Source organism: Alexandromys fortis, unplaced genomic scaffold, assembly GCF_014885135.2.
Source record: "Alexandromys fortis isolate MF-2015 unplaced genomic scaffold, M_Fortis_MF-2015_v1.1 scaffold_26, whole genome shotgun sequence".
In the NCBI taxonomy this organism is placed as follows: domain Eukaryota; kingdom Metazoa; phylum Chordata; class Mammalia; order Rodentia; family Cricetidae; genus Alexandromys; species Alexandromys fortis.
In genome coordinates this window covers 14,303,545-14,326,216 of record NW_026067894.1, presented here as the reverse complement: position 1 = coordinate 14,326,216, position 22,672 = coordinate 14,303,545, and the positions used below count along the sequence as shown (strand labels likewise).

At 45.3% G+C, this 22,672-nt stretch overlaps 2 protein-coding genes across 2 annotated transcripts in view; both read left to right on the top strand.

The window, feature by feature from the left end:
- The window catches only part of Zmym6 (zinc finger MYM-type containing 6), a 37,722-nt gene extending 28,888 nt beyond the window's left edge, over positions 1-8,834 (top strand). Inside the window, exons 13-14 of the mRNA XM_050156687.1 lie at positions 4,381-4,525; positions 6,890-8,834. Coding sequence (XP_050012644.1) covers positions 4,381-4,525; positions 6,890-8,718 — 1,974 coding nt within the window. The 3' untranslated portion in view covers positions 8,719-8,834. The remainder of the gene's footprint in view (positions 1-4,380; positions 4,526-6,889) is intronic.
- Positions 8,835-11,781: 2,947 nt separating this feature from the next.
- Tmem35b (transmembrane protein 35B) lies at positions 11,782-14,375 on the top strand. Its single transcript, XM_050154778.1, is given in 4 exon segments — positions 11,782-11,790; positions 12,248-12,279; positions 12,281-12,399; positions 13,380-14,375. Coding segments are annotated over 4 exon segments (318 nt in total). The 3' UTR covers positions 13,538-14,375.
- Positions 14,376-22,672: the final 8,297 nt, after the last annotated feature.

Below are 22,672 nucleotides of genomic sequence, written 5' to 3'. Positions count from 1 at the left end.
TTTTTTTTTTTGAGACAGGGTTTCTCCATAGCTTTTTGGTTCCTGTCCTGGAACTAGCTCTTGTAGACCAGGCTGGCCTCGAACTCACAGAGATCTGCCTGCCCCTGCCTCCCGAGTGCTGGGATTAAAGGCGTGCGCCACTACCGCCCGGCCCAAAACGAGTTTTTAAAAATGTATAAAGAGAATAAATAAAAAAAGACCCACCAATCAATAGTAACAGGCAAGAGTGTCCATCAGTTTAACAGACCTGGACATAGAAGTAGTTCTTAATAATATTCAGCTTTATTGTTACTGGGAATGAAACTAAGCTAGGTGGCATATTCCTATAATCTTATCACTTAGAGGCAGAGGCAGGAGGATCACAATGGTTTTATGTTGGCCTGGGCTATCTAGTGAGACCCTGTATCAGAAGAAGAAAAAAAAACAAGACAGGAGAGATGGCTCAGCATTAAGAGCATTTGTGTTACTCCAGTCCCAAGGCATTGATGGGGAAGCTCTGTCAACCAATCACATCTAGTTAAGGCTAGGCTACCTGGAGCCCAGGAAGAAAAACTGGGAGGACCCAGATGTGCTCGCTCTCACACGCCCTCTCTCTGCAGATAGGAAGTCGGACCTCCCACTTTTGTAGCGTGAGTTTCCCCTTATAAACATTAAAATATAATTGTTATTCTTGAGCTGGCCTGGTTATTTATCGTACCAACTTAATTCGCAACAGGGCATCCCAATCCCTCTTCTGGTCTCTATAGGCACCATGCATGCACATGGTGTAAGACATACATTCAAGAAAATACTACTACTACTACTACTACTACTACTAAATAGACAACGAGTGCTATTAGGAAAAAATTAATAGAAAGGAACTTAGAACCACTGTTTAATCAGATTGACCAAGATAAAGATGAAGATCTATGGAGGCATTCGCTGCTAGGCATATGAATGGGTAAAATTACTTCAGAGGATTTTAGTAGAAACTAAAGAAGTTTTAAAATGCAGAGCCAGATGTGGTTTATAATTGGTTTGCATTGTTTCTAATAGCAGAGGCTTGAAACCCAATTTTTCCATCAGTATCTAGGGCCATAGATCACTCTGGAGTTATATGAGTTGCCAAAACATAATTTAATACAAGCAGAGTCTGAAATGTGCCCTTCCCATTTCACATCTGTTTACATAGCCTAGCTAGTAGTAGAGTGTCCTGCACACACATACAGAGGCTTTGGTTACAGTTAAAAGTAAGTATGTTGTATTCATGTAATGGATTACGATGCCTTTGTTAAAAAGAATAAGGCCTGTATGTATAGGCTTCTGGAAAGAAGGTGGCATAAACCTTAGAATAGCACACCTTCATTTGTGCCTTAAATACACGTCTATCTGCTTATCCATACATAGAGAATAGCCTGGAAAGGCCACCCTTCAGTAGGTGATTCCCTATGAGACAAACTATTGGGGAAGAATTCTAATGGGAAATTATTTCCAATTGTTCACTATTGAAGTCTTTGAGTTCCATGGCACTTGGCACATTAATTTGAAAATATACATAGAGTTTTTTGAGATAGGGTAGCTGTCACTATGTAATTCAGGCTGCACTTGAATTTAGGATTATCCTTCTGTCTCAGCCTCCTGGGTGCTGGGATTATGGCTGTGCTTCACTTTGTCTAGAAAAAGTTTGTGGGGTGATGGTGTTGGTATTTGAGACAGGATCTCACTGTGTAGCCTTGGCTATCTTGGAAGGCACTTTGTAGACCAGGTTGGCCTTAAATCCTAGAGATCTGCCTGCCTCAACTTCTTTTGTGCTAGAATAAAAGCCATGTGCACTATAATTCATGAATGAATTTTTTAAGAAAATGGTAGAAGTTATGATGGACTCTCTATAGACAAGGGAATATAGGTCATGTTACACACAAAGAATAACCCTCTACTCTAGGCTGAGTATCCACTGGGAAATAGTCTCAAGTAAAATGAACTCACATGTATTGCTTGTGGTCACACAATTAGATACAACTTTTTTCAAGAGCAGTGTGCCAATGCCACCATAATTTAAATCACATGCTTTGATCGACAGTAGTTCTCAGACTTTTATTCTACACATGCACTAGCACATGTAGAGTGGATTTATGTGTAAGGTCAGGAGTCATGGCATTGATTGGAGTGGCACAAAGCTTATTTATAGACAAGAACTCTTGTAGTTACTTCTGGCTCATTTAGTAATAGAATACTTTCCGAGGGGCTGGGCAAGCCTCATACAAAGTCATGTAAATATACTTCCAAGGTAGCTTGCTAAGTAAGAGTAGGGTGCTGAAACTTGCCATGTGCTGCCATTGTGGTCAAATGGCACTGATCTGTCAGAAGCTAGGAGCAGTGGTTATTTTCAGAGTTGAGTCTGGGTTGAGGACAGTCAGTGTGTACACACTTATTTCTCTTTAATTTTTCACTTCCTGCACATATGTGGGAGTCAGAGGACAACTCTGGGGGCGGGGGATGAGATAGGGTGTCTGTTCTTCTCTTGTACCATAGAGATCCCAGGCATCAAACTGGGGATTGAACTCTGGTGGTCCGGCTGGATGGAAGAGCCTTAATAGCTGAGCCAGTTCATGCAACCTGGCTTGCTCTCTTGAGTAATTCAGAAAATCGAATGTTACTCCCTGCTCCCTAACCCTGCTTTTTCCTCAGCAACTCTTTCCACTACTTAGACTTTTAAGTTTGTTATATGATTATTTTGCTTGGTTTTTGTCTTATTTGTTTTTGTTTTCCAAGACAAGTTTTCTCTGTGTAGCCCTGACTGTCCTGGAACTCACTCTGTAGACCAAGCTGGCCTCTAACTCGGAGATCTACCTGCCTCTGCCTCACAAGTGCTGGGATTAAAGGCATGTGCCACCATTCCCTAGCTACTTGTTTGGTTTTTGTGTCTCCCTCTCTGATCAGGACTCTTGTTTGTTTGTTTTTTTCTGTTGTACCCCTAGGGCTTAGACAGTGCTTGATTTATGGCTTACTTACATTCAGTAAATGTTTTCCGAATGAAATAAATGTTTTAAATAAAATATCCTACTCTGTTTTCTTTTCACTTTATTTTATGGAGATATGATCTTTGTTTACAAAAGTTTTATTTTTTCTTGTAAGTTCCAGGTAGTCAAATGTATTGTTTTTTTTTTTTTTTTTGCTTTGTTTTTACATTGTTCTTAAGAATACTTTCTTTCAAAGCTAGGTGTTGGTGGCACACGCCTTTAATCCCAGAACTCTGGAGGCCGAGGCAGGCAGATCTCTGCCAGACTGGTCTACAAGAGCAAGTTCCAGGATAGACTCCAAAGCTACAGAGAAACCCTGTCTTAAAAAAGCCAAAGGAAGGAAGGAAAGAAGGAATGAATAAAAAAATACTTCCTTTCTGGTCATTTGAAATTTTCTGGGCTTTTTGTTATTGTTGTTGTTTTTGTTTGGGGTCAGGGTTTTTCTGTGTAGTCTAGGCTGTCCTAGAACCAACCTGGCCTCAAACTCAAGAGATCCACTTACTGAGTGCTGGGATTAAAGCTGTGCTTCACCAACACCCATCCTAGTTGAGATCTGTAATCAATAGAGATTATATATTATTTTGTGGAGCCTGTTTATTTTTAAAAAATAATTACCCTTAGCAGCAAATGTTTTTTCTTTATTTGGCTATTTCAGTTGTATTTTAGGCAGAGTAATTTGTGTGTGTGTGCGTGTATACTAGGGATTAAATGGAGGGCCTTACCCATTGTAGACATATCTGTCTTCCAGAATTTTTTTTTTTTTTTTTTTAGAGAAACAATGAATGGAGCCTATGCTGATTAGGAGTTAGTGGTTGTCTTAGTTATTTTTCAGTTGCTGTGACAAACACCACGGCCAAGGCAGCATGTAAAGGGAAGCATTTAATTTGGGGTAGAGTTTCAGAGGGCTAGAGTTAATGATGATGGGGCAAAAGCATGGCAGCAGGAACAGCTGAGATCCACATCTTGATGGTTTCAGAGCTTTGGTTCATTACCTTCATGCTGTGACATGGTGGTGTGGGCAGCCGTGCCTCTGGAGATGGATCTGAGAGTCCCACATCTTGACCCGCAGGCAACAGGAAGTGGTCTGTCCCACTGGGCATGGCTTGAGCACATATGAGACCTCAAAGCCCACCTCCACAGTCACACACTTACTCTAACAACAGTACGCCCTCTCAACAAAGCCACACCTCCTAATGGTGCCACTTCCTCTGGGGACCATTTTCTTTCAAACCATCACAGTGGTTTTTGTTATTTTCTACCTCAAAGTGCTTTCTGTTTGTAACTGCTCTTCTACAGGATAACACACTGCTTTTCATCCGATAGCAGTATGGTTGTTGGAAAGTTACTAAAAACACTGGCCTGTGGATTTGTTTCTAACTAGGGAAGTACACTGGCAGCTGATGAGACACTCCAGTGTTTGCAGCCTCGCAGGCTTCAGAAGAACAAAGGCATATTGTGCAGGCCAGGCACACAGACCAAAGCTACCTCTTGCAGACCACACACCCACCATGTTTCATGCCAGACAGGTAAGTGTCCTGGCACCTTGTATAAGGTTTGCTTTCTGATTTTTTTTTTTAATAAAAAGGTAAAGACAGTAATTCTTGAGTGTGAAATGTTAGCATGCTACAAATCCATATGCACATAAAATACTGTGTGTAGAGCTAAGCATTTCACACATGTACATGCTCTCTCAAATGTGTAGATAAGCCGTTATAATTACTGACATACATATTTGCTTAAAATAATTTGTGATTGAGCCTTAGTTCTTTCTCTTTCTCGCTCTCTTTTTAAACGCTGCATTTAATTATTCAATTGTCAGTTGTTGAGAGAACAGATAATGCTCTGGTGTGTTGGTGGTAGAAAATGTGAACTCTTGCATGGGAAGCTGTAAAGCATTGCTCCAGTCAGTGGTAGTGCCTTACTCCGTATTCCTATGTTTTCAATTACTTTAGTAGCTAGCTAGCTCTGCCCAAAGTTGTGTGTGTGTCAAATTCAGAGCTTTGCGTTGATCACAGAGCTATAGCCTAGGTTCTTCCATTTTTAACAATAACCCTGTCTCACAGACTAACCAAAGGGGCTTCTGAACATTGGGGCTCCTCCACAGACCCTGGGTTAGGCCCAAACCACACCTAGACACCTATTTTCACAGAAAAACAACAGCAAATGACCTTGCAGGTGTAATTTTTAAGAGGAGAAAAAGGGGAGGCCTATGTTAGGATGGGATAGGATGTGGTGGTAAAGGAGATAGAGAATGAGAGAGAAGGGAACAAGAAAAGGGGACAGCGGTATTTGTCCTAGAGGAACAAAGGACTGCCTCTGGGGAAAGGAGAGACAGATGTGGCCCATAGGCAAATGGCAGTTTATAAAGGTAAAATGGGAATCTCTTTGTTAGGATGAAGTGTTTAATTTTAATTGGACATGTTAATTAGATGAGCCAAAGGAGGCTTCTGATTGCTGGACTTTAGTACTTTGACAGCTGGACCTTGGTAGTCAGCCTTAGGAGGAGGAAGTGGCAAACTAAGGGAGTGGACCTTGGTGACTAGTTTTAGGAATGTAACCTAAAGATTTTTAGCAAGGCAGAGGGAATGAGGGAGGAGGACAAAGCCTGCCAGAGCCATGCTCACCATGCTCAAGCTGGCCAGGTCCCTTCCCTAACCTGTGTGTAAAACGCCCAGTCTGGAGCTGGGTGTGGTGAGGTTACTGTACTCCCAGCTGTTTGGGGGACTGAGGCAGGAAATCTTGAGTTCAAGGCTAGCTTGGGCCGCACACCAAGAGCCTGTCTCTAAATACATAGATAAAGCTTACTCACTAAAAGTAATCATTGATATTTTACATAGGGTGCCTTTCCTTTGGTAGGAGTCAAAGAGAATTCTTGAGCAAATTTGATCATCTTAATATTCTGTTTAAAATGATACTGTCACTGTGTGCATCAACTTCTGTACACCTTCACATTTAAAAAGTAGTAAAAGATCCGTGATCTGTGGACATCTGGTATGTGTGTGCTTATTTTTTTTTTTAAATTTCTGGGTTAAATATGGACTACTTTCTATGTACTGTTGTAAATGGCTTTGTCATTTGACATTGGATTGAAAATATTTTACATTGATAAAAATATACACACTGAAATTCTTCTTTGTCTACCTGTCCCCTCTCTCACTGTTTTTGTTTGTTTGTTTTTGAGATGGGTGTCTCATGTAATGTCACAGACTGATCTCAGACTGGACGTATAGCTGAGGATGACCTTAAGCTCCTGATTCTCCTGCCTTTGGCCCTGAGTGCTGGATTACAGGAGTGTGCTACCATTCCTAGCCCTACTTAGGGATTCTGTTGTATTTTATTTTGTTTGTTTTATTTTGTACTTGTCTGTACATGCTTGGGAGCATGCCACAGTGTATATGTGGAACAGCTTGTGGAAGCTGTTAGATCCATCCACCTTGTCAAGCTTGGTAGCAAGTACCTTTGCTTGCTGAGCCATCTCACTGACCCCTGCATTAAGATTCTTAAAAGAGCCTGGTGATGGTGAATCCCAGCACTCAGGAGGCCGAGGAAGGTGGATCTCTCTGAGTTTGAGGCCAGCCTGGTCTACAGAGCAAGTGCTAGGACAGCCAAGTCTACACAGAGAAGCCCTGTCTCTAACCCCCACGCTCCCAAAAAGGGCATAGATGATAGTATACACAGTACAATCAAACTCCTAAGATTGGCCTTTAGATTTTATATGTAGTATGTTGGTTTATATTGATGCCAAGGATTGGATCCAGGGTGACATCTCAGATAAAGTGCTACCACTGAACTGTTCTCTAATCCCTAAAGTTAATGTTAATCCATCTTGCTAATGGAATTTTGTTCAGGTTTTCATAACACAAGTGTTCATATTTAAATATTTCCTTCAGATTTACCTCTGCCAAATGGGGAAAACGAAGAACCTGATTCTCCACTTGCAAAGAAGAAAAGAGTGGACTTTATCCAGACTTGTGATGCAGAATATATAAAATCTGGTTTTATTATCTGTTCTGAATCAAAGGAAAGTCCACCAAGAGCACAGTGTGTCATTTGTGGAGAGATCTTACCTCAAGAAAGTGTGATGTCAGTCAGTCTCTCTAACCATTTGAAGGCAAAACACTCTGAGTTAGAGAACAAGCCAGGAGACTTTTTTGAGGAAAAATCACTTGAAATCGAATGTCAAAACAGTCCTTTAAAACAGTGTTTACTAGTTGAAGAGTCGCTTGTGAAAGCTTCTTATTTAATTGCTTTCCAAATTGCTGCCAGGAAGAAGCCGTTCTCCATTGCTGAAGAATTAATTAAACCATATTTAGTAGAAATGTGTTCAGAAGTTTTGGGTTCAAGTGCTGGAGACAAAATGAAAAACATCCCTCTTTCCAATAACACAATTGGATGCAGGATCAACAAGCTGTCTGCAGACATTGAAGAGCAGCTGGTTCAGAAGGTCAGAGAATCCCCGTGGTTTGCCCTTCAGGTAGATGAGTCAGCGGAGACCTCAGGCGGCACCCTTCTCCTCTGCTATGTTCGCTTCATCGATTATGCATGTGGGGATGTGAAAGAAGAATTGTTATTTTGTACTGAAATGTCTTCTCTGCGCACAGATCTTGAAGTGTTTGAGCTAATAGATAAATATATTGATAGTAGATCTCTGAGTTGGAGCCATTGTGTTGGTTTCTGTACTGATGGGGCCACAAGCATGACCGATAGATGTTCTCGTTTAAAGTCAAAAATTCAAGAAGTTACCAAGAATGCAGTGACATTCACACACTGTTTCATTCACCGCGAGCACTTAGCAGCAGAAAAGCTATCTCCATGCTTACATGAAATCCTTTTGCAGTCAGCACAGATTTTAAGCTTTGTAAAGAACGGTGCCTCAGATTCACAAATGTTGACGACTCTGTGTGAAGAGATGGGATCGGAGCATGTGAACTTACCACTTAATGCTGAAGTTCGCTGGCTGTCGAAAGGGAGAATTTTAACAAGATTATTTGAACTGAGACATGAAATTGAAATTCTTTTAAATCAAAGGCATTCTGATTTGGCCAGATATTTTCAAGACAAGGAATGGGTTGCAAAGCTAGCCTATTTAGCAGATATGTTTTCACTTATAAATAAGTTAAATTCTGCTCTCCAAGGGACCGTGGCTACTCTTTTCAATTTGTATAACAAAGTCGACATATTTAAGAAAAAGCTGAAAATGTGGGTGGAGCGCACACGAGAGAATGATTATGACATGTTCCCTTTGTTTTCTGAGTTCTTAGACTCCTCAGATGTGAGTGTGAGAAGCATCACTGGCGTTATTGTTGAGCACTTAGAAGGACTTGCTCAGGTTTTCCATGACTGCTACCCCCCACAAGAGGACTTACGTTTGGGAAATCTGTGGCTCGTTGATCCCTTTGCCAGTCACCAGAATAACAACCTCACTGACTCTGAAGAAGAAAAATTAGCGGCATTATCTTTGGATACGAGTCTACAGTCAGCTTATAAATCAATGTCTGTAACTCAGTTTTGGGTAAGCGCAAAGACAAACTACCCAGAACTCCATGAAAAGGCAGTGAAACTCTTGCTGCCCTTTTCCACCGTCTGTCTATGCGATGCCGCCTTTTCAGCCTTGACTGCATCAAAACAAAGGAACCTGCTGGGTTTTGGTTCTGCCCTAAGACTTGCAGTCACGTCATTAGTTCCAAGGATTGAAAAGTTGGTAAAGGAAAAAGAGTAGTATCCATAATGCTTATCGTCAGAGTTTTTAATTTTGTGTTAAATTTTGTATAAGTATCCTAAAATACATTTGCTAATGTATTTGTATTTTCAGTGATTAAATGTTTTAATAATTTTTCCTTTGTTGTAGAGGGATTTAAGAGTTATAGGACTTAAACATAATTATGTATAATTTTAATAACACAAGGGAGAAAATTTAGCCTTTATATTGGTGATTGCTCTTGGGGTTTCAAAGGAAACGTCTTGCTTAGGGAGTTCTCCAAGAGACCAGGCCAACCTGCTTGTCCCAATACATCAGTTAGAGGTAAGCATTGGTGAAGGCCAGAGAAGGACTGGGTTAGCGGAGCCAGGTTGAGGAGAACGGGTTGACTCAGTGATCCCACCTCAGCCCTTTGTTTTGAGACAGGGTCTTTCTATATAGCCTTGGCTGTCCCGGAATTCATTATGTAGACCCACTGCCTCTCCCCATCTCCCCATGCCTCCCTCCCCCAGTGCTGGGATTAAAGGTGTTGGACTCCCACCTTAGTCCTGAAGGGGCTGACAGGGACCTTGAGCTCTCATAGAAAAGGGAAATAGTCGAGGGTTGGGGTGTGCCTGACAGTGGGTCGTCTTGGTGTGGCTAGTAATCTGATTGGAGAAGTTCCCAATGTCATCACTTCGGAGGAGCAGTCTGGCTTCTCTAGGGTACAGCCTCACCGTAATGGCAGTTGCCCTCATTTCAGCCTTGCCAAGCTCCCTGTTGCTTGGAGCTAGTTTTGGTCCTTTACTGCACATTATGTTTATGGGTCAGTTCTGGGTTTCCTAGAGTTCAAGGTAATTACAGGAGAAAGTGACCTGGGAAGAAAGTGGCCAAACAGAGCTCGGGGGGATAAAAGAGACTTAAGTTAGGGCAGCCACCAGTGCTCACTCCCCTTTATGACCCAAGTGCACAGGAACCGAAGGCCCATGGCATAGTATCATGGCACAGTTTGACTGTTCAGTTTGCTTTTAAAAGATGTGAGAAGTTTTAGGCAGCCAAGCCAGTGGCCCTCAGATGTCGCGCCCCACCTCGTCCCGCAAGGATGACGCGACCACCGGAGCTCTTCTCACTGCAGTTTATTCCAGGACCTTATTCACTTTCTCTCTCTTTTTCTCTCTCCTCTCTCCTTCTTCTCTCTCTCTCTGGGTAAACCTCTCCCAGCCCTTAAGTAGGCATGGGCTGCCAATCCCGGATTGCCAGGTGGGCACTGCCCATAGGCCCATGCATATGCAGGCAGCTGATAATCATTGCGTGATCATAGCATAGGTCAGACTTTAGCCATCTCAGGAGTTGATTATACATCTCCATCAGGTGTGACACCACGCAGCTCCCTACACTCAGAAAGTTACAGTTGGGTGGAAAGCAGATCCAAGCAGGTAGGTGCCCAGCAGGAGTAGAAGCAGCAGCAGCTTTGGGAGCTCCTCTTGGACCTCTAGACCAGGACTTGGAATTTTTTTGTGGGGAGTTGGGGGAGATGAGGCTTTGCAGTGTAGTTGTTACTGGCCTATTCTTGCTGTGTAGTAAGTCCATGCTGGCAGTGAACTCTGGGCAGTCCTCAAGCTTCATCCTCGTTCCGTAATCCTATTGGGTGTGCGCCATCATGCTTGGCTGTAGCCGACGTTCATAAAAGGTCAGATAGGTATTGTGTGGCTCATCCACAGTGTACAAACGTACTGTTGGCCAACATTCCTTTATCCGTGCACACCGAGATGTTATTTTTATGTAATTTCCAAATGTGAAAATTCCTTGAATATTGTTTAGTCATTTTAAGATTATTATTAACAGTATTAATCTTTTCCATTTTGGTGTGTGTTAGAACCAAATACTCGACACCTGGCCGAACGTGGCCCTTTGTTTGCCGATCTGGATAAATACCTGAAATCTTCAAACATCTTTCACATTTTTACTTCAGTTGAGCCATGGAGAGGCAGATGTTCTAGGCACAGGTGAACAAGAAGAACTTGTAGTTACTGGTTACTGCTTGATTGAGCATTAATTGTGTGGTTCTGTGGTGTGCAAGTATCTTTCCCAAGGCCTTAAGGAAGGAAGCAAGCCCAGAGGCCAGAGGCGCACAAGGCTGGGTGGTGTCAGATTCCTCTGGCTCGGGGTGGCCCCAAGGCCAGGTCAGGCAGATCAGAACCGGACTGCTAGTTCTGGCTTACTGAGTTGTTCTCTTCTCCAGGTGGGAGGGGGTGGGACTTAAACTTCTGGCCCAGCATGCTGTCCCCAGGCCGATCTAAGAGCTGCAGAGATGGTGGGACCAAGGGGTCCAGGAGGATGAAGTGGGAGGGTGACTGAGCATGCCTCCCCATCCCACATCACCCAGTGTTCTAATTTGAGGGAGGCTAGTGAGGCAGAATTTTATTTTTTCTTTGTTTTCGAGACGGTCTCCTTACCAGGAACTCACTATAAACCATGCTGGCCTCAAACTTGCGGAGGTCCACCTGCCTCTGCCTCCCAAGTGCTGGGATTTATGGCTTGTACCACTGTAGAAATCTCCTTTTATAAGCTTAGAAACTAGTCCTGATGGTAAAATGTAATTTGCCGAAAGTTAACATACCTAGTCAAACAAGGCCCAGAGTGGGCCTAACCTAGACCCCACAGGGTCCTAGGAAATCTGGGATGGAATCCTAGAAATCACTTGGCTAGCTCCTTATCCTGAGAAAGTCCACCGATACTGCCAGGCTCTGTGGAAGACCTATGCTACCTACTCCCAAGCTTGCACACTCTTCCCTCCCCCAACCTAAGGTGGTGGGTTTTGAGGGGCAGATATGGTAAGAACCAGACAGTTTAAACTCTCTGCAAGTGTCTTACCTGAGGTGCTTGGGCCACATACTCCAGGGTAGCTGTCAGATGTAGCCCAACACAAAATTGTAAATTTAAAACAAGTGGTTTAGTGAAAATTTCATTTATGGGGTTCTGGAGCAACTATGTAGATGACATTGTGTCATGTTGTCAGAAGATTAAGATGCCCTGGAGAGCAGAGTAGAAGAGGCCTAGCTGCTGTTGGACCATAGGAAGCAGTCCGGGAAAGGTCTGGGTAAGATGGATTACGTTGGATCCCTCCTCTGTGTCTGCCTCAGTGGGACCAGGACCTGCGTAGGAGTTTGAAAATGGAAATTAGCTTCTTTCCATTCCACCTCTAAATGTTCAGTGTAAAGAGAAACCAGGCCTGGCACAAAGACTTAGTCTTTCCCGGGTTCTGGCCCTAGACGGCAAGGCCCAAGCCCTGTTCCCTTTCCTGGGATCTGAGGCTGGGTTGTCATCTGTGGAGAGGACTGGTGAGGAGAGAAAGCCGTCTCTAAACTTGCGGCTCTTTTCACTTGTGGATTGTCTGCTCCTGATTCAAAGGTCAGTCCCATGGGAGGGCCCCCTCTTCACCTGACTCAACCTAGATCTGGCCTCTACTTGTAGTGGCTTTGTTAGGGGAGCTGATGACAGGCGGAGGCTACACCTCCAGGCACTGCATCTTTGAGGAACCCAGCTGACAGGCATTCCCTGCCACTCGTAGAGAGCCTTGTTCTAGCAGTTTGCTGAGGTGTTTCATTGCAGTTTTCAGCTACCAGCCAGATCCTAGAAGCTACCAAATAGCTGTGGGCCGGCTGGAGCTGCTGGTTGTGGTTCCGCCTGTGCTACAAGAGATCAGTATCCTGCTTATGATGGGTAAGAGGGCAACTGGGGTCACCTGGGGATGATAGAAAGGTTTAGCTCTTCCTTACTGCTGCCCTCTTTTTTTTCCCTATGGGACCAGGAACACTTCTGCTCGGCCATAGCTTCCATAATACAGGGACAAGGTGTTTTTGAAATGTCACAGATCATATCCTTGTAATACAGTGACACGCTTTCCCCATCAGTTCTGTGACTGCACGGTGTCCCAGTGGGAACATGTAGCGCTACCCCGAGAGCTCACTCCTGGAGGGAGTAGGGCAGCAGCTGCCACCTAATGTATATGTATCCGGCGCAGAGGTTCTCAGCCTTCCTGACGCTGTGACCCTTTAATACAGTTCCCCATGCTGTGGTGACCCCACGCATAGAATTATTTTCATTGCTACTTCATAACTGTAATTTTGCCACTGTTATGAATCGTAATGTCAATATCTGTGCTTTCCGATGGTCTTAGGCGACCCCTGTGAAAGTGTTGTTCGACCCTAAAATGGAGTCATGTTGACAGCCTCTGATGTGGGAGCAGGCAGCAGGAAAGCTAGAGTCCCCTGACCAAAGAGGCAGAGAATGTCTCTAGAACGCACTCTGAGAAGGTCCGCTGGTAGAAGTGCCAACATACAGACAGACTGCTGCTTCCAAGGCTGGACACTGCTGTTGTGCATCCCATGGCCAGTGTTGACACTAAGTCTTTTGATTTCTAAAGCCTTCTGCACTTTCAGATTATTACCACACCTGCCTCAAGCCCCCGAGTCCCCATTTGAATCCTCCAGTAGATTTAGGATTATAAAGATTTGGGGGAAAGTTGGGTTTCCATATCCCTGCTTGACTCTCCCCTGCTCAGAGGCTTGCATTAGCTTTCGAGGCTTCTGATTCTTTGTCCTGCTTCCTGGAAGGGGTGGGGGGGGTATTTTTAATGGGAGGGCCTGGGCTGGAACCCCTGAGCTCTTGGATCTTCTGGGTGTTCATCCTTTCTGTTCTAGGGGCTGTCTTCACTTTGGTGGTCCTGGAAGAGTCGCTGAGGACCTACATTCCAACCGTTGTCTGTCTGGAGCCCCTGCTACTGCTGATACCTGCCAGGTCTTTGCTCGGACGCCTGAGCAAGAAGATCCCTGGTGCTGTCCGTGAGCCTGGCAATTGAGTCTTCATGCCGTGTGTTTACCACAGCAGGAACAGACATGGCACACTGTCTACAATTTTGTTAGGCCCATAGTCATTCAGTGTAGAAGAGATACCTTGGTTAGGTCCCAATCTCCCCTCATATCTATGCCGCCCTGTTTTAAGTGGTATATTAATATTCTTCATGTCATGTGAAAAACGGGAAATAAGCAGAAAAGAAGCTGAAACCCCTCCAAATTCTAATACCCCATAAATAACCATTTCATTTGGTGTAACTTTACCTGTTGACTTTTTCTATGATTGTAAACAGATTAATTTTTCTTTAATGAAAATGAGACAGGATAGCCTACCCTATTGTCTGCTGTTAAGATCCAATGTTCTGCCAGGCAGTGGTGGTGCATGTGTTTAATCTCAGTGCTTGGGAGGCAGAGGCCGGTAAATCTCTGTGAGTTCGAGGCCAAACTGGTCTACACAGTGAGTGCCTGGATAGCCAGGGCTATACAGAGAAATTCTGTCTGGAAAAACCAGAAATAAAAGAAAAGATCCAGTGTTCTTTAACATTCCTTTGTATTTGTATCAGGTTAGTGGCAGTGCATGGAACTGAGGATGAAAAGGTGGCTGAGGTGCTAAGAGCACTTGTTGCTTTTGCAAAGGACCAGGGTTCAGTTCCCAGCCCCCACATGGCTACTCACAACTATCCTAACTCTAGTTTCAGAGGATCTGACACCTGGCCTTCTGGAGCACCAGCCATGCACATGGCACATATATCTGTATATATGTGCATACACACACGCATGACAGTAAAACATGCACATAAAATAAAAATATTTTGCAAGGATGTGTTCAACTTATTCCACTTCCTCCTGCCCATGAAGACTATCTAGGTTGTCCCCCCTTTTTTATTGTAAAGCTCACTTCCACATATTTATTTCCTTTCCCAAGAAGTAAAGGTGCTGTCTCCACACGCATTCACATCTAAAGCATCCTTGAAAATTTGCAAGTTGGTGCTGCAGAATGCCAGTGTCTGACATCTGCCTGTGCTCATCTCAGTCCCGAGAGATTTCTTGCCGTTTCTCTATTTTACACTTGCAGAGCTGACCGCCACTTGCTGAATGGTGGGGTGTGGCTCTTAGTCCAGTGTCCTTAACACCTGAGTGGAGGGTAGGGGACAGCTAGCTCCTGGTGATGCTGAATGGCTCAGAAGTATCTAAATGGGGGGGGGGGTAGTGAGGAAGAGAGGGAGGGGGAAAACATGCATTGAAACAATGTTAGGTCACCTAGTGTCATGTCCCCAGACCTTTGCCTGAGTCCACTGGAGTCCTTTCGGGAAGTGATGTGTCTTCCCTGAGGGAAGACCATGAGGGACAGAATTTATATTTTACAGTTCTAAGTGTGAACTCTTAGCATCACTTGTGATGGGCAAACACAGTACTCCTGAGCCTGACCCCTAATAGTTCCGAGGCTAGGTCTCACTGTGGTGCTAGGCTGGCTTTGAACTTTGTTATCTTAAACAAGACTTGCACTTGAATCCTCCTGCCTCAGCCTTTCCGGTAGCTGGGATTACAGACCTGTAGCAGGGCCAGCTGGAGTTATCTGTGCATATGTTTTGGCTACCTGCCTATAAGATGCTTTGGGAAGATGTTGAAATAAGAGCGGCGGGGCTGCGTGCCCAACACCCCGGCCGCTTGGCTAGCTCATGCCCGAAATAACAACACACAAACTGTATTCATTTAACTGCTTGGCCCATGAACTCTAGCCCTTACAGGCTAATTCTTGCACCTGGACTAGCCCATTTCTAATGAAGTGTGTAAGCACCCCAAGGTGCGCTTACCGGGAAGATTCTAGCCTACATCCATCCGGAGTTGGAGGAGCTTCATTGCTTGCATCTGCCCGGGAGAGCTGAGCATGGCGTCTCTGCTCCAGAGCAGAGCTGTTGAGTCTCTCGGGAAGCAGAGCAGAGTCTGACCTCACTTCCTCTTCCACCCAGCATCCTATTCTGTTTATTCCACCCACCTATGTTCTAAGCTATGAGGCCAAGCAGTTGGTTTATTATAATTAATCAATTACCTTCCTCCATCAGGAAGATTAGCTTTGGGAGCACACACAGGTGAAAGTTGTATTAGTCCTTTTCATACTCAGTGCTGAATGGGCAGTTCCTGCTGTGCCCTCTCCTGCATGAATCCCAGGTGAGCTCATAATTCTTAGTTGGATCTTCTTGTGTCTAAAGGCACTCACAGTGATACACTCCACTTACAGCAAGGATAGAGAACTAGATCATTGGATAGTTTGTTGTGTGGTTTTCGTTTGTGTTCTGACAGAGCTTGTCTGGAGATCAGAGGGCAGAGCTAGCCACTAGTTAATCATAGAAACTGAGCAGTGGTGGCACATGTCTTTAATCCCAGCATTTGGAGGTGGAGACAAGATCTTGACCTCTTGGACTGAGACGGAGACAGGGTAGTAAACAACTGACGGCTGCTCCCAGTTCTTTGATCTTCTGATTTCCCCCCAATATCTGACTCCTGGTTTTTATTGATAAGACTAATTAGATCACATGTCAGTAGTTCATACATTATGTGACAGTGTCCCAGCATTAAGAAGGGGCTGGTATTATTTGTAATAACCAGAACCCGGAAACAACCTAGATGCCCCTCAACTGAAGAATGGATAAAAAACATGGTACATTTACACAATGGATTGCTACACTGTGGTTAAAAAAAAATGACATTTTGAAATCTGCAGGCAAATGGATGGATCTAGAAAAAGCCATATTGAGCGAGGCAACCCAGACCACCCAGAAAGACAAATATAATATGTACTCACTTAAAATGGCTTCTAGACATAAAGAAAAACCAACCCATAGTCCACAACCCCAGACAGCCTAGACAACAAAGACGACCTTAAGAGAGACATACATGGATCTACATAGGAAAGAGAAAAAGACAAGATCTGAGTACGTTATGAGCATGTGGGTCACAGGAGAGGGTAGAGGGGGAGGAAAGGAGGGAAGCTTAGAAAAATATATAGTGCAATAAAAAAAAAACATGTATGGGGACTGGTGAGATGGTTCTGGATGAGGGTGATTGCCACCAAGCCTGATGACCTGAGTTTTACCCAGGACCTACATAGTGGAAGGAGAGTACCAGCTTTGGAAGCTTGTCCTCTGACCCCCACATGCTCTGTAGTGTACACAGTCTTTCATAGGCTTTCCTTCCTGCCCTCTCTCAAAGAGGTGCAGAGATGATATAGGTTCCATGTTGATTATTTGGTCTGCTTAATGAAAACATCAAAGACCAACATTCTTTCAGCTTTCAATATGCTGGCTACTGTCTTCCGAGTCGCCAGATAGCTGCAGTTGCTCCAGGTGGCATATTTGTACATAATATCCAAGGGTGAATAGAGAGTGGAAAGCTCTCTTAGAAAACCCGAGATCACCCCTTGTATCTAATTGGCCAGAATGAAGTTATATTTCCATCTATACACCAGCCATTGATAAGGAGAATGGAATTCCAAGAATGGACTAAAATTCACCCATATTCATCACCAAGAAGGGAGGGATTAATAGCGTGTGTGTGTGTTTTCCTGTTTATTTACAGAATACAGAAAATGCAGCCTGGTGCATAGTAAGTGTTCATCAAATGCTATTATTAAATCTCTATTTGTTTTACCAATGAGAATACGGTTCTGGAAAGACTGTGTGCCTATGTGTCAGAATTGAGACTAGAACTAAGTTCTGACTGATCGCAGAACTCATTTTTTTTTTTTTTCAATGCTTCAGCTGCCAAGATGAAAATTTACAGGCACAAGACCTGGGATGACCTACCCAGCGTGATTGACCATTCCTTGCTTTCCAGAATTGGCAGCATGCATGAGCATTTTAGAGCCCATGAAAGTAGAGCCAGGAGCTCCTGGGACCCCAGTCTCATACAGTGCCTGCCCCTTCCAGGATGCCATTCCCAGCCAGGACATCAAGTGAAACCTCTTGCAGCTGGCGTTGAGGGTGCTTGTTTACCAAGGCAGATTAGTAATTACGAACTCCAAAGCATGACTGTGGGGTTGGCCCAGCACCTGTGGGAGAGGCAGGGCGCTGGAAGGCTGGATAAGCCACCTGGTTTAGAGAAGCCATTTGATTGACAGCAGCAGAAGCATCTTGAGCCCCAGCAGTGCCTTGAGGAGCCCAAGGAGCCAAGCTTCAGGAAGCCAAAGCAGAAGTCTAAGACAGCTCAGCACAGCTTCCAGCTCTTTGACCTCCTCTTGTTCCCAGAAGATACACCCGTGTCCTGGGGTCCTGGCAGTGCCCCCACAAATCCAGCATGCAGCTACTACATGTGAGTCCTTGCCTCGCTAGCTATTGGGCCCATTCTTCATGTCACGTTCCAGGACTGGCTTAGGAGAGTCTAGGATATGTGAGTGACCGATGGTATTTGGCTCAGCTTCAACCTCTTAAAGCCAGGATCCCAGAGCAAGCTGTAGCCACTAGAAGAGCAAGAGAAGGGGATGATTTGGCATGATAACCAGAAGAGGCTGAGTTTGGGAGCTAAGAGTGTAGGTAAGTGTCAGAAACAGCAAGAGGACATTGGCTTATGTGCACACCCCTTTGGGAGAGGGTGAGACTTCACCTACATATTTTTGCGTTGTATTTGGATTGCTCGTTGTGGGCGTGTGCATTCTTCTGTGCATTGCCTAGAAGGGACAGAGGCTAAGGTATGAAGTCTCTACCCAGTTCAGCCCCAAGACTCCGAGTTTTACTTGTTCTTTCATCAAATATCCCCATGGGGGTAGTTATACCTCCATTTACAGCTGCATGGACAGGCACAGGTGAGGCTGAGAAATCACTCCAGGGCCTCATGGCAAATGTGTGTGACTCCCAGGCCTGTGCCCTTCTTGCTTCTTATCCAAAGTGCTGAGTCTGACAGGGCTTCCTTGGAGGTCTGAAGACTATGAGGCCTTTTCAGCCTTACCAAAGGAGCTATAGGTAATTCTAGAGTATCCCAAGGAGAAGATCCCCACCAAAGCAGGCCAAGGCCGTTGCAATAGGCCTGCCCGGAGTCCCTCCAGCACAGTTCTTCTCCCATCTCTGCCTTTCCCCCTTTGTCACTGATCTGAGAAGGGCTGAGAGGCTCTGTATCACAGAGTGGACTTCCGTCACACAGCTGTGCCCCACATGTCTGACCTGTAGTCTACCTGTGAGGTGCCTCCATCCTCCCGGTCAGCCACCAAGCCTGGAAATCGCCATGTTCTCTGGGACTCTCATTCCCCACAGCTTGTCACCAAGAACTCTGAAACCCACCCTCTCCTCAAGTCCCCAGCAGCAGGTACCCTCTCTCTGCCTTGCCTCCAGAGTACCTTCCTTAAAAGGACAGAGGGAGAGGGGCCTGAAGTGGGAGGGGATATGAGAGAGGAAGGCTTTTGGTGACAGGTCTCCTGTGAGCTCTGTTCCTCGGTTTGGGGGATGTGGGTGTTGGCAGCTGCCCGTGGGATGAACTGGCTCTCACCGGCAGTGGTCCTCCATGACTCATCAGCCTGCACTGCTTCTGCCCCATGGCGGATGTCCTGCACATGCTCAGCCTGCCCATGGTCAGTCTCCAGCTTCGTGGTGCTACTGGTGGGAGACCTGAGCCACCTCCAGCTCCTCAGCCTCCTAGCTGAGAAAGTCCTGGCCTACCTGCTTCACCCTACTGCCATTACCTTGGTAGGATTCAGGGTGGAAGGACCTAGATTCCGATTCCTTGTTTTTGTTTGTTTTGTCTTATTTTATTTTAGTTTTTGGAGACTTTCTACACAGCCCTGGTTGTCCTGGAACTCACTATGTAGGGCAGGCTGATTTTGAACTCACAGAGATCCACCTGCCTCTGCCTTCCAAATGCTGGAGTTAAATATAGGTGTGCACCACCACTCCCTGCCTAAATGTCAGTTCTTAAGTGACCCTGACTATCAGTGTAGTTGTGTGCCTGTGAATATTGGGCACAAACAAGGAGACGAAAGCCTAGGTGCGGTGGTGAAGGCACTAGGGCGGCAGAGGCAGGCGAATTGCTGAGCGTTCAAGGCCAGTTTGGGCTACAGAGTTTCAGGTCAGTCTGCATTAACATCAATGTGAGGGCCGTTGAGATGGCTCAATAAGTGGAAGTACTTGCTGCCAGCCGTGGAGTCTCAGGACGAACGTTCCTGGTGGGAGGAGAGAACCGACATTCTCAAGCTGGCCTCTGAACACCACAAGAGGGCTGTGCTGTGTCTCACACACACACCGGATACATGGAAAGCTTCAAGAACCCGACAAGACCTAAAAGCAGAACCTCAAGGGATGGATGGAACATTCTTTGAGTCCTGCATGGTCCCTGGAGTTGACCAGCTTGGAGATGTAAGTTGTATACCAGTTGTCTTGGATTCCTCTTGGGATAAAACCCCCGAACCCTTGATGTGACGTACAAGGCCCTGCTTGATCTGGCTCCTGCTTCCCTAGTGATCTGTTTACCCACTCTTCCTGGCTGCATTTCGTTTCGTGTCTTAGTCTCTGGAACATTCCACATTCCTACCCTTCTAGGACTTTTGTACCTGAGTTAATGTGAAATAATCTGTCACCTACACTAAACCTTACCTCCCCATCCTTGCTTCCTGAGAATTAACTCCTAAAGGGAAACCTTTCCTGACTCCCACCATGCAGGCGCAGGCACACCCACACAAACCGGATCCGGTTTGATAGCCTCGTTGTTATTCTTTCTCAAAACTAATTAAGTCATTAACTGGGCAATAGATTTGTTTTTTTATTTACATCATTCCATAAGAAATTTCCAGTTTGGGGGCTGGAGAGATGGCTCAGAGGTTGAGAGCACTGACTGCTCTTCCAGATGTCCCGAGTTCAATTCCCAGTACATACATGGTGACTCACAACCATCTGTAATGAGACCTGGTGCTCTCTTCTGGCCTGCAGGCACACATGCAAATAGAACACTGCATACATAATAAATAAATAAATATCTTTAAAAAATTTTAAAAATTGCCAGTTTTGTGGGCTCCCGAACGTTGGATATGACTATTGAATTTTAATTTAATTCAGCCTAATAGATGCCGTGTTTGTCTTGCTTGGCACATTATTTCCTGTGCTTGATACTGTGTCTTGCACACAGGAAGACTCAGTTTCAGGTGAGTGAATGAAATCTGGATAGCATTCATTTTGAAACTGAAGGGCCCAGATATCCTGGTGTCCAGTCACTCCTCGAGCATTCTGGGGTTCTCCAAGCTTGCCTTTCCCTGGTGCATTCCTGACTCAGAGTGGGGGTTACCTGCATCTCTGCCATCACCTCCACTGTCCCGAGACTCTTGTGCCAAGACATGGTGGTTATCAAGCTCCAGCCTTCCCTTAGGCTGACGGCACACAGCTTCAGCTGATCTGAGCCTTTCTCATGGTGCACGTCCTGCCAGTGGCTCTGCCTAGAATGCTCTCTTCCCGTCTGCGCTTGGACAGCTGAGCCATCTGCTCTAAGCGGGGAGCAAACCACTCTCCGCTCTTCGCCATGTGCTGGAAGTCCCGCAGCAGAAGTGTTCCAGTCCCAAGCAGTTCCAGCTTAGCAGGCGAGAGCCGCAAGCCCGTGTTGCCAGTCTATCACTCAACGCCTCCCGACTGGCCCTTTCGCTGTGTTTGCCTTCTAGTGATAAATTCAGTGAATTCCTCCTTCCCTTTTTGATATATTAGCCTCTCATTGCTCCCTTATTCCTTCTTTAACTTGTTTCTTCATGTTTTAAAAGTAACACATGGGCATGCGAGTCAACTCAGAGCCACAGAGAAAAATGTAAGCTGCGGAGCGATGGTCCCGCTGTGGTAGCCAGGGTTTGTAGTTTATGTGTGCGCATGCATCATTCCAGATGTTTGCCATTCCAATCAAATGCACAGGATCAGGTTTTATCAGCTGCAAAATGGGAGAGTACCACAAGGCACTCCTGTAGTTTGCCCTCAATTTATCTTGGGCAGCTTTCCGTATCTACACATGCAGAGCTCTTGTTTCACGTCATCCATATTTTACTCAATTGGCCCCCATAGGTGGACATTTGTGTCCATTATTTTACTGTTATAAACGATGCTGCGTGAACGTCCTTGCTCACGAACCTCTGCGCATTTGTAAATGTATAGAACGAGGTCCTGGCAGTGAAATTGCTGTGTCATAGGGTATGTGTGTGCAATTTAATTGTTTAATGACATCACTATACTGCCTCCAGGAAACACAATCACACCCCCAGTATGTGACAGTGTGTAACAGCCTCTGTGTTGCCACACCCTCACTGGCACCAGTGATGTCACCTGCCTTCCTCAATCTCCGCTCTCATCGGTGCTGTGCCAACTTGCTGCTACCGGGGCTGGAGAGAGAACTGAAGGCTGGAGAGCGTGCTTGCCTAGGACGCACAGGGGCCTGGGTTCCATCCCTGGGGCAGCAAACAAAACAGAAAGAAATAGACAACAAGCTCAGGTAGTGGAGATAATTAACTTAGAAAGAGAAAGCACTGAACATGCACTTTTAGAAACTTTGTCTCGTGACTGATTTGGCCTCCTTGCACTTCGGACTGTGGTCAGGCAGCTTATCATGGAGGAGGAGCATATGGCAGCGTAAAACCATTCGACTCATGGCCAGGAAGTCAAACAGAAACAGAAAGACAGACATCGGGGACTCATACTCCCTTACTCCCTTTCAAGGGCCCACTGCCAATAGCCTAAAGACCTTCCTTTAGACCCCATCTTAAAGGTGTCACCATTTTCTGTGTGAGTCCGCTCCCCTTTACCACATCAAAATGCTTGAGTGACTCAGCTTACAAATGGAAAGGTTTATTTTGGCTCACAGTTTGGAGATTTTGGTCCATGGTTTGGTGGGCCTGTTGCTTGGGGGGGTCTATGGCGGCTCAGCATTTAGTGATGGGCAGGTCTGTGGCGGGAAAAGTATGACTGGGAAAAACCTTTCCCCTATGAGAGAAGATTGAGAGGAACCCCAGGATGTTCTTTAAAGGGATCCCCAATATCATAACTCTTACTTGGTCCCACCTCTGCTGGCCATCTCATACCATCCCGGCCCATCTGCCTAGGGCTAGTGCTGCCTACAATGGACTAGGCCCTCCCACACCAGTTAACAATCAACAAAATGCCCCAAAGACGAGTGCCTACAGGCCAATCTGATGT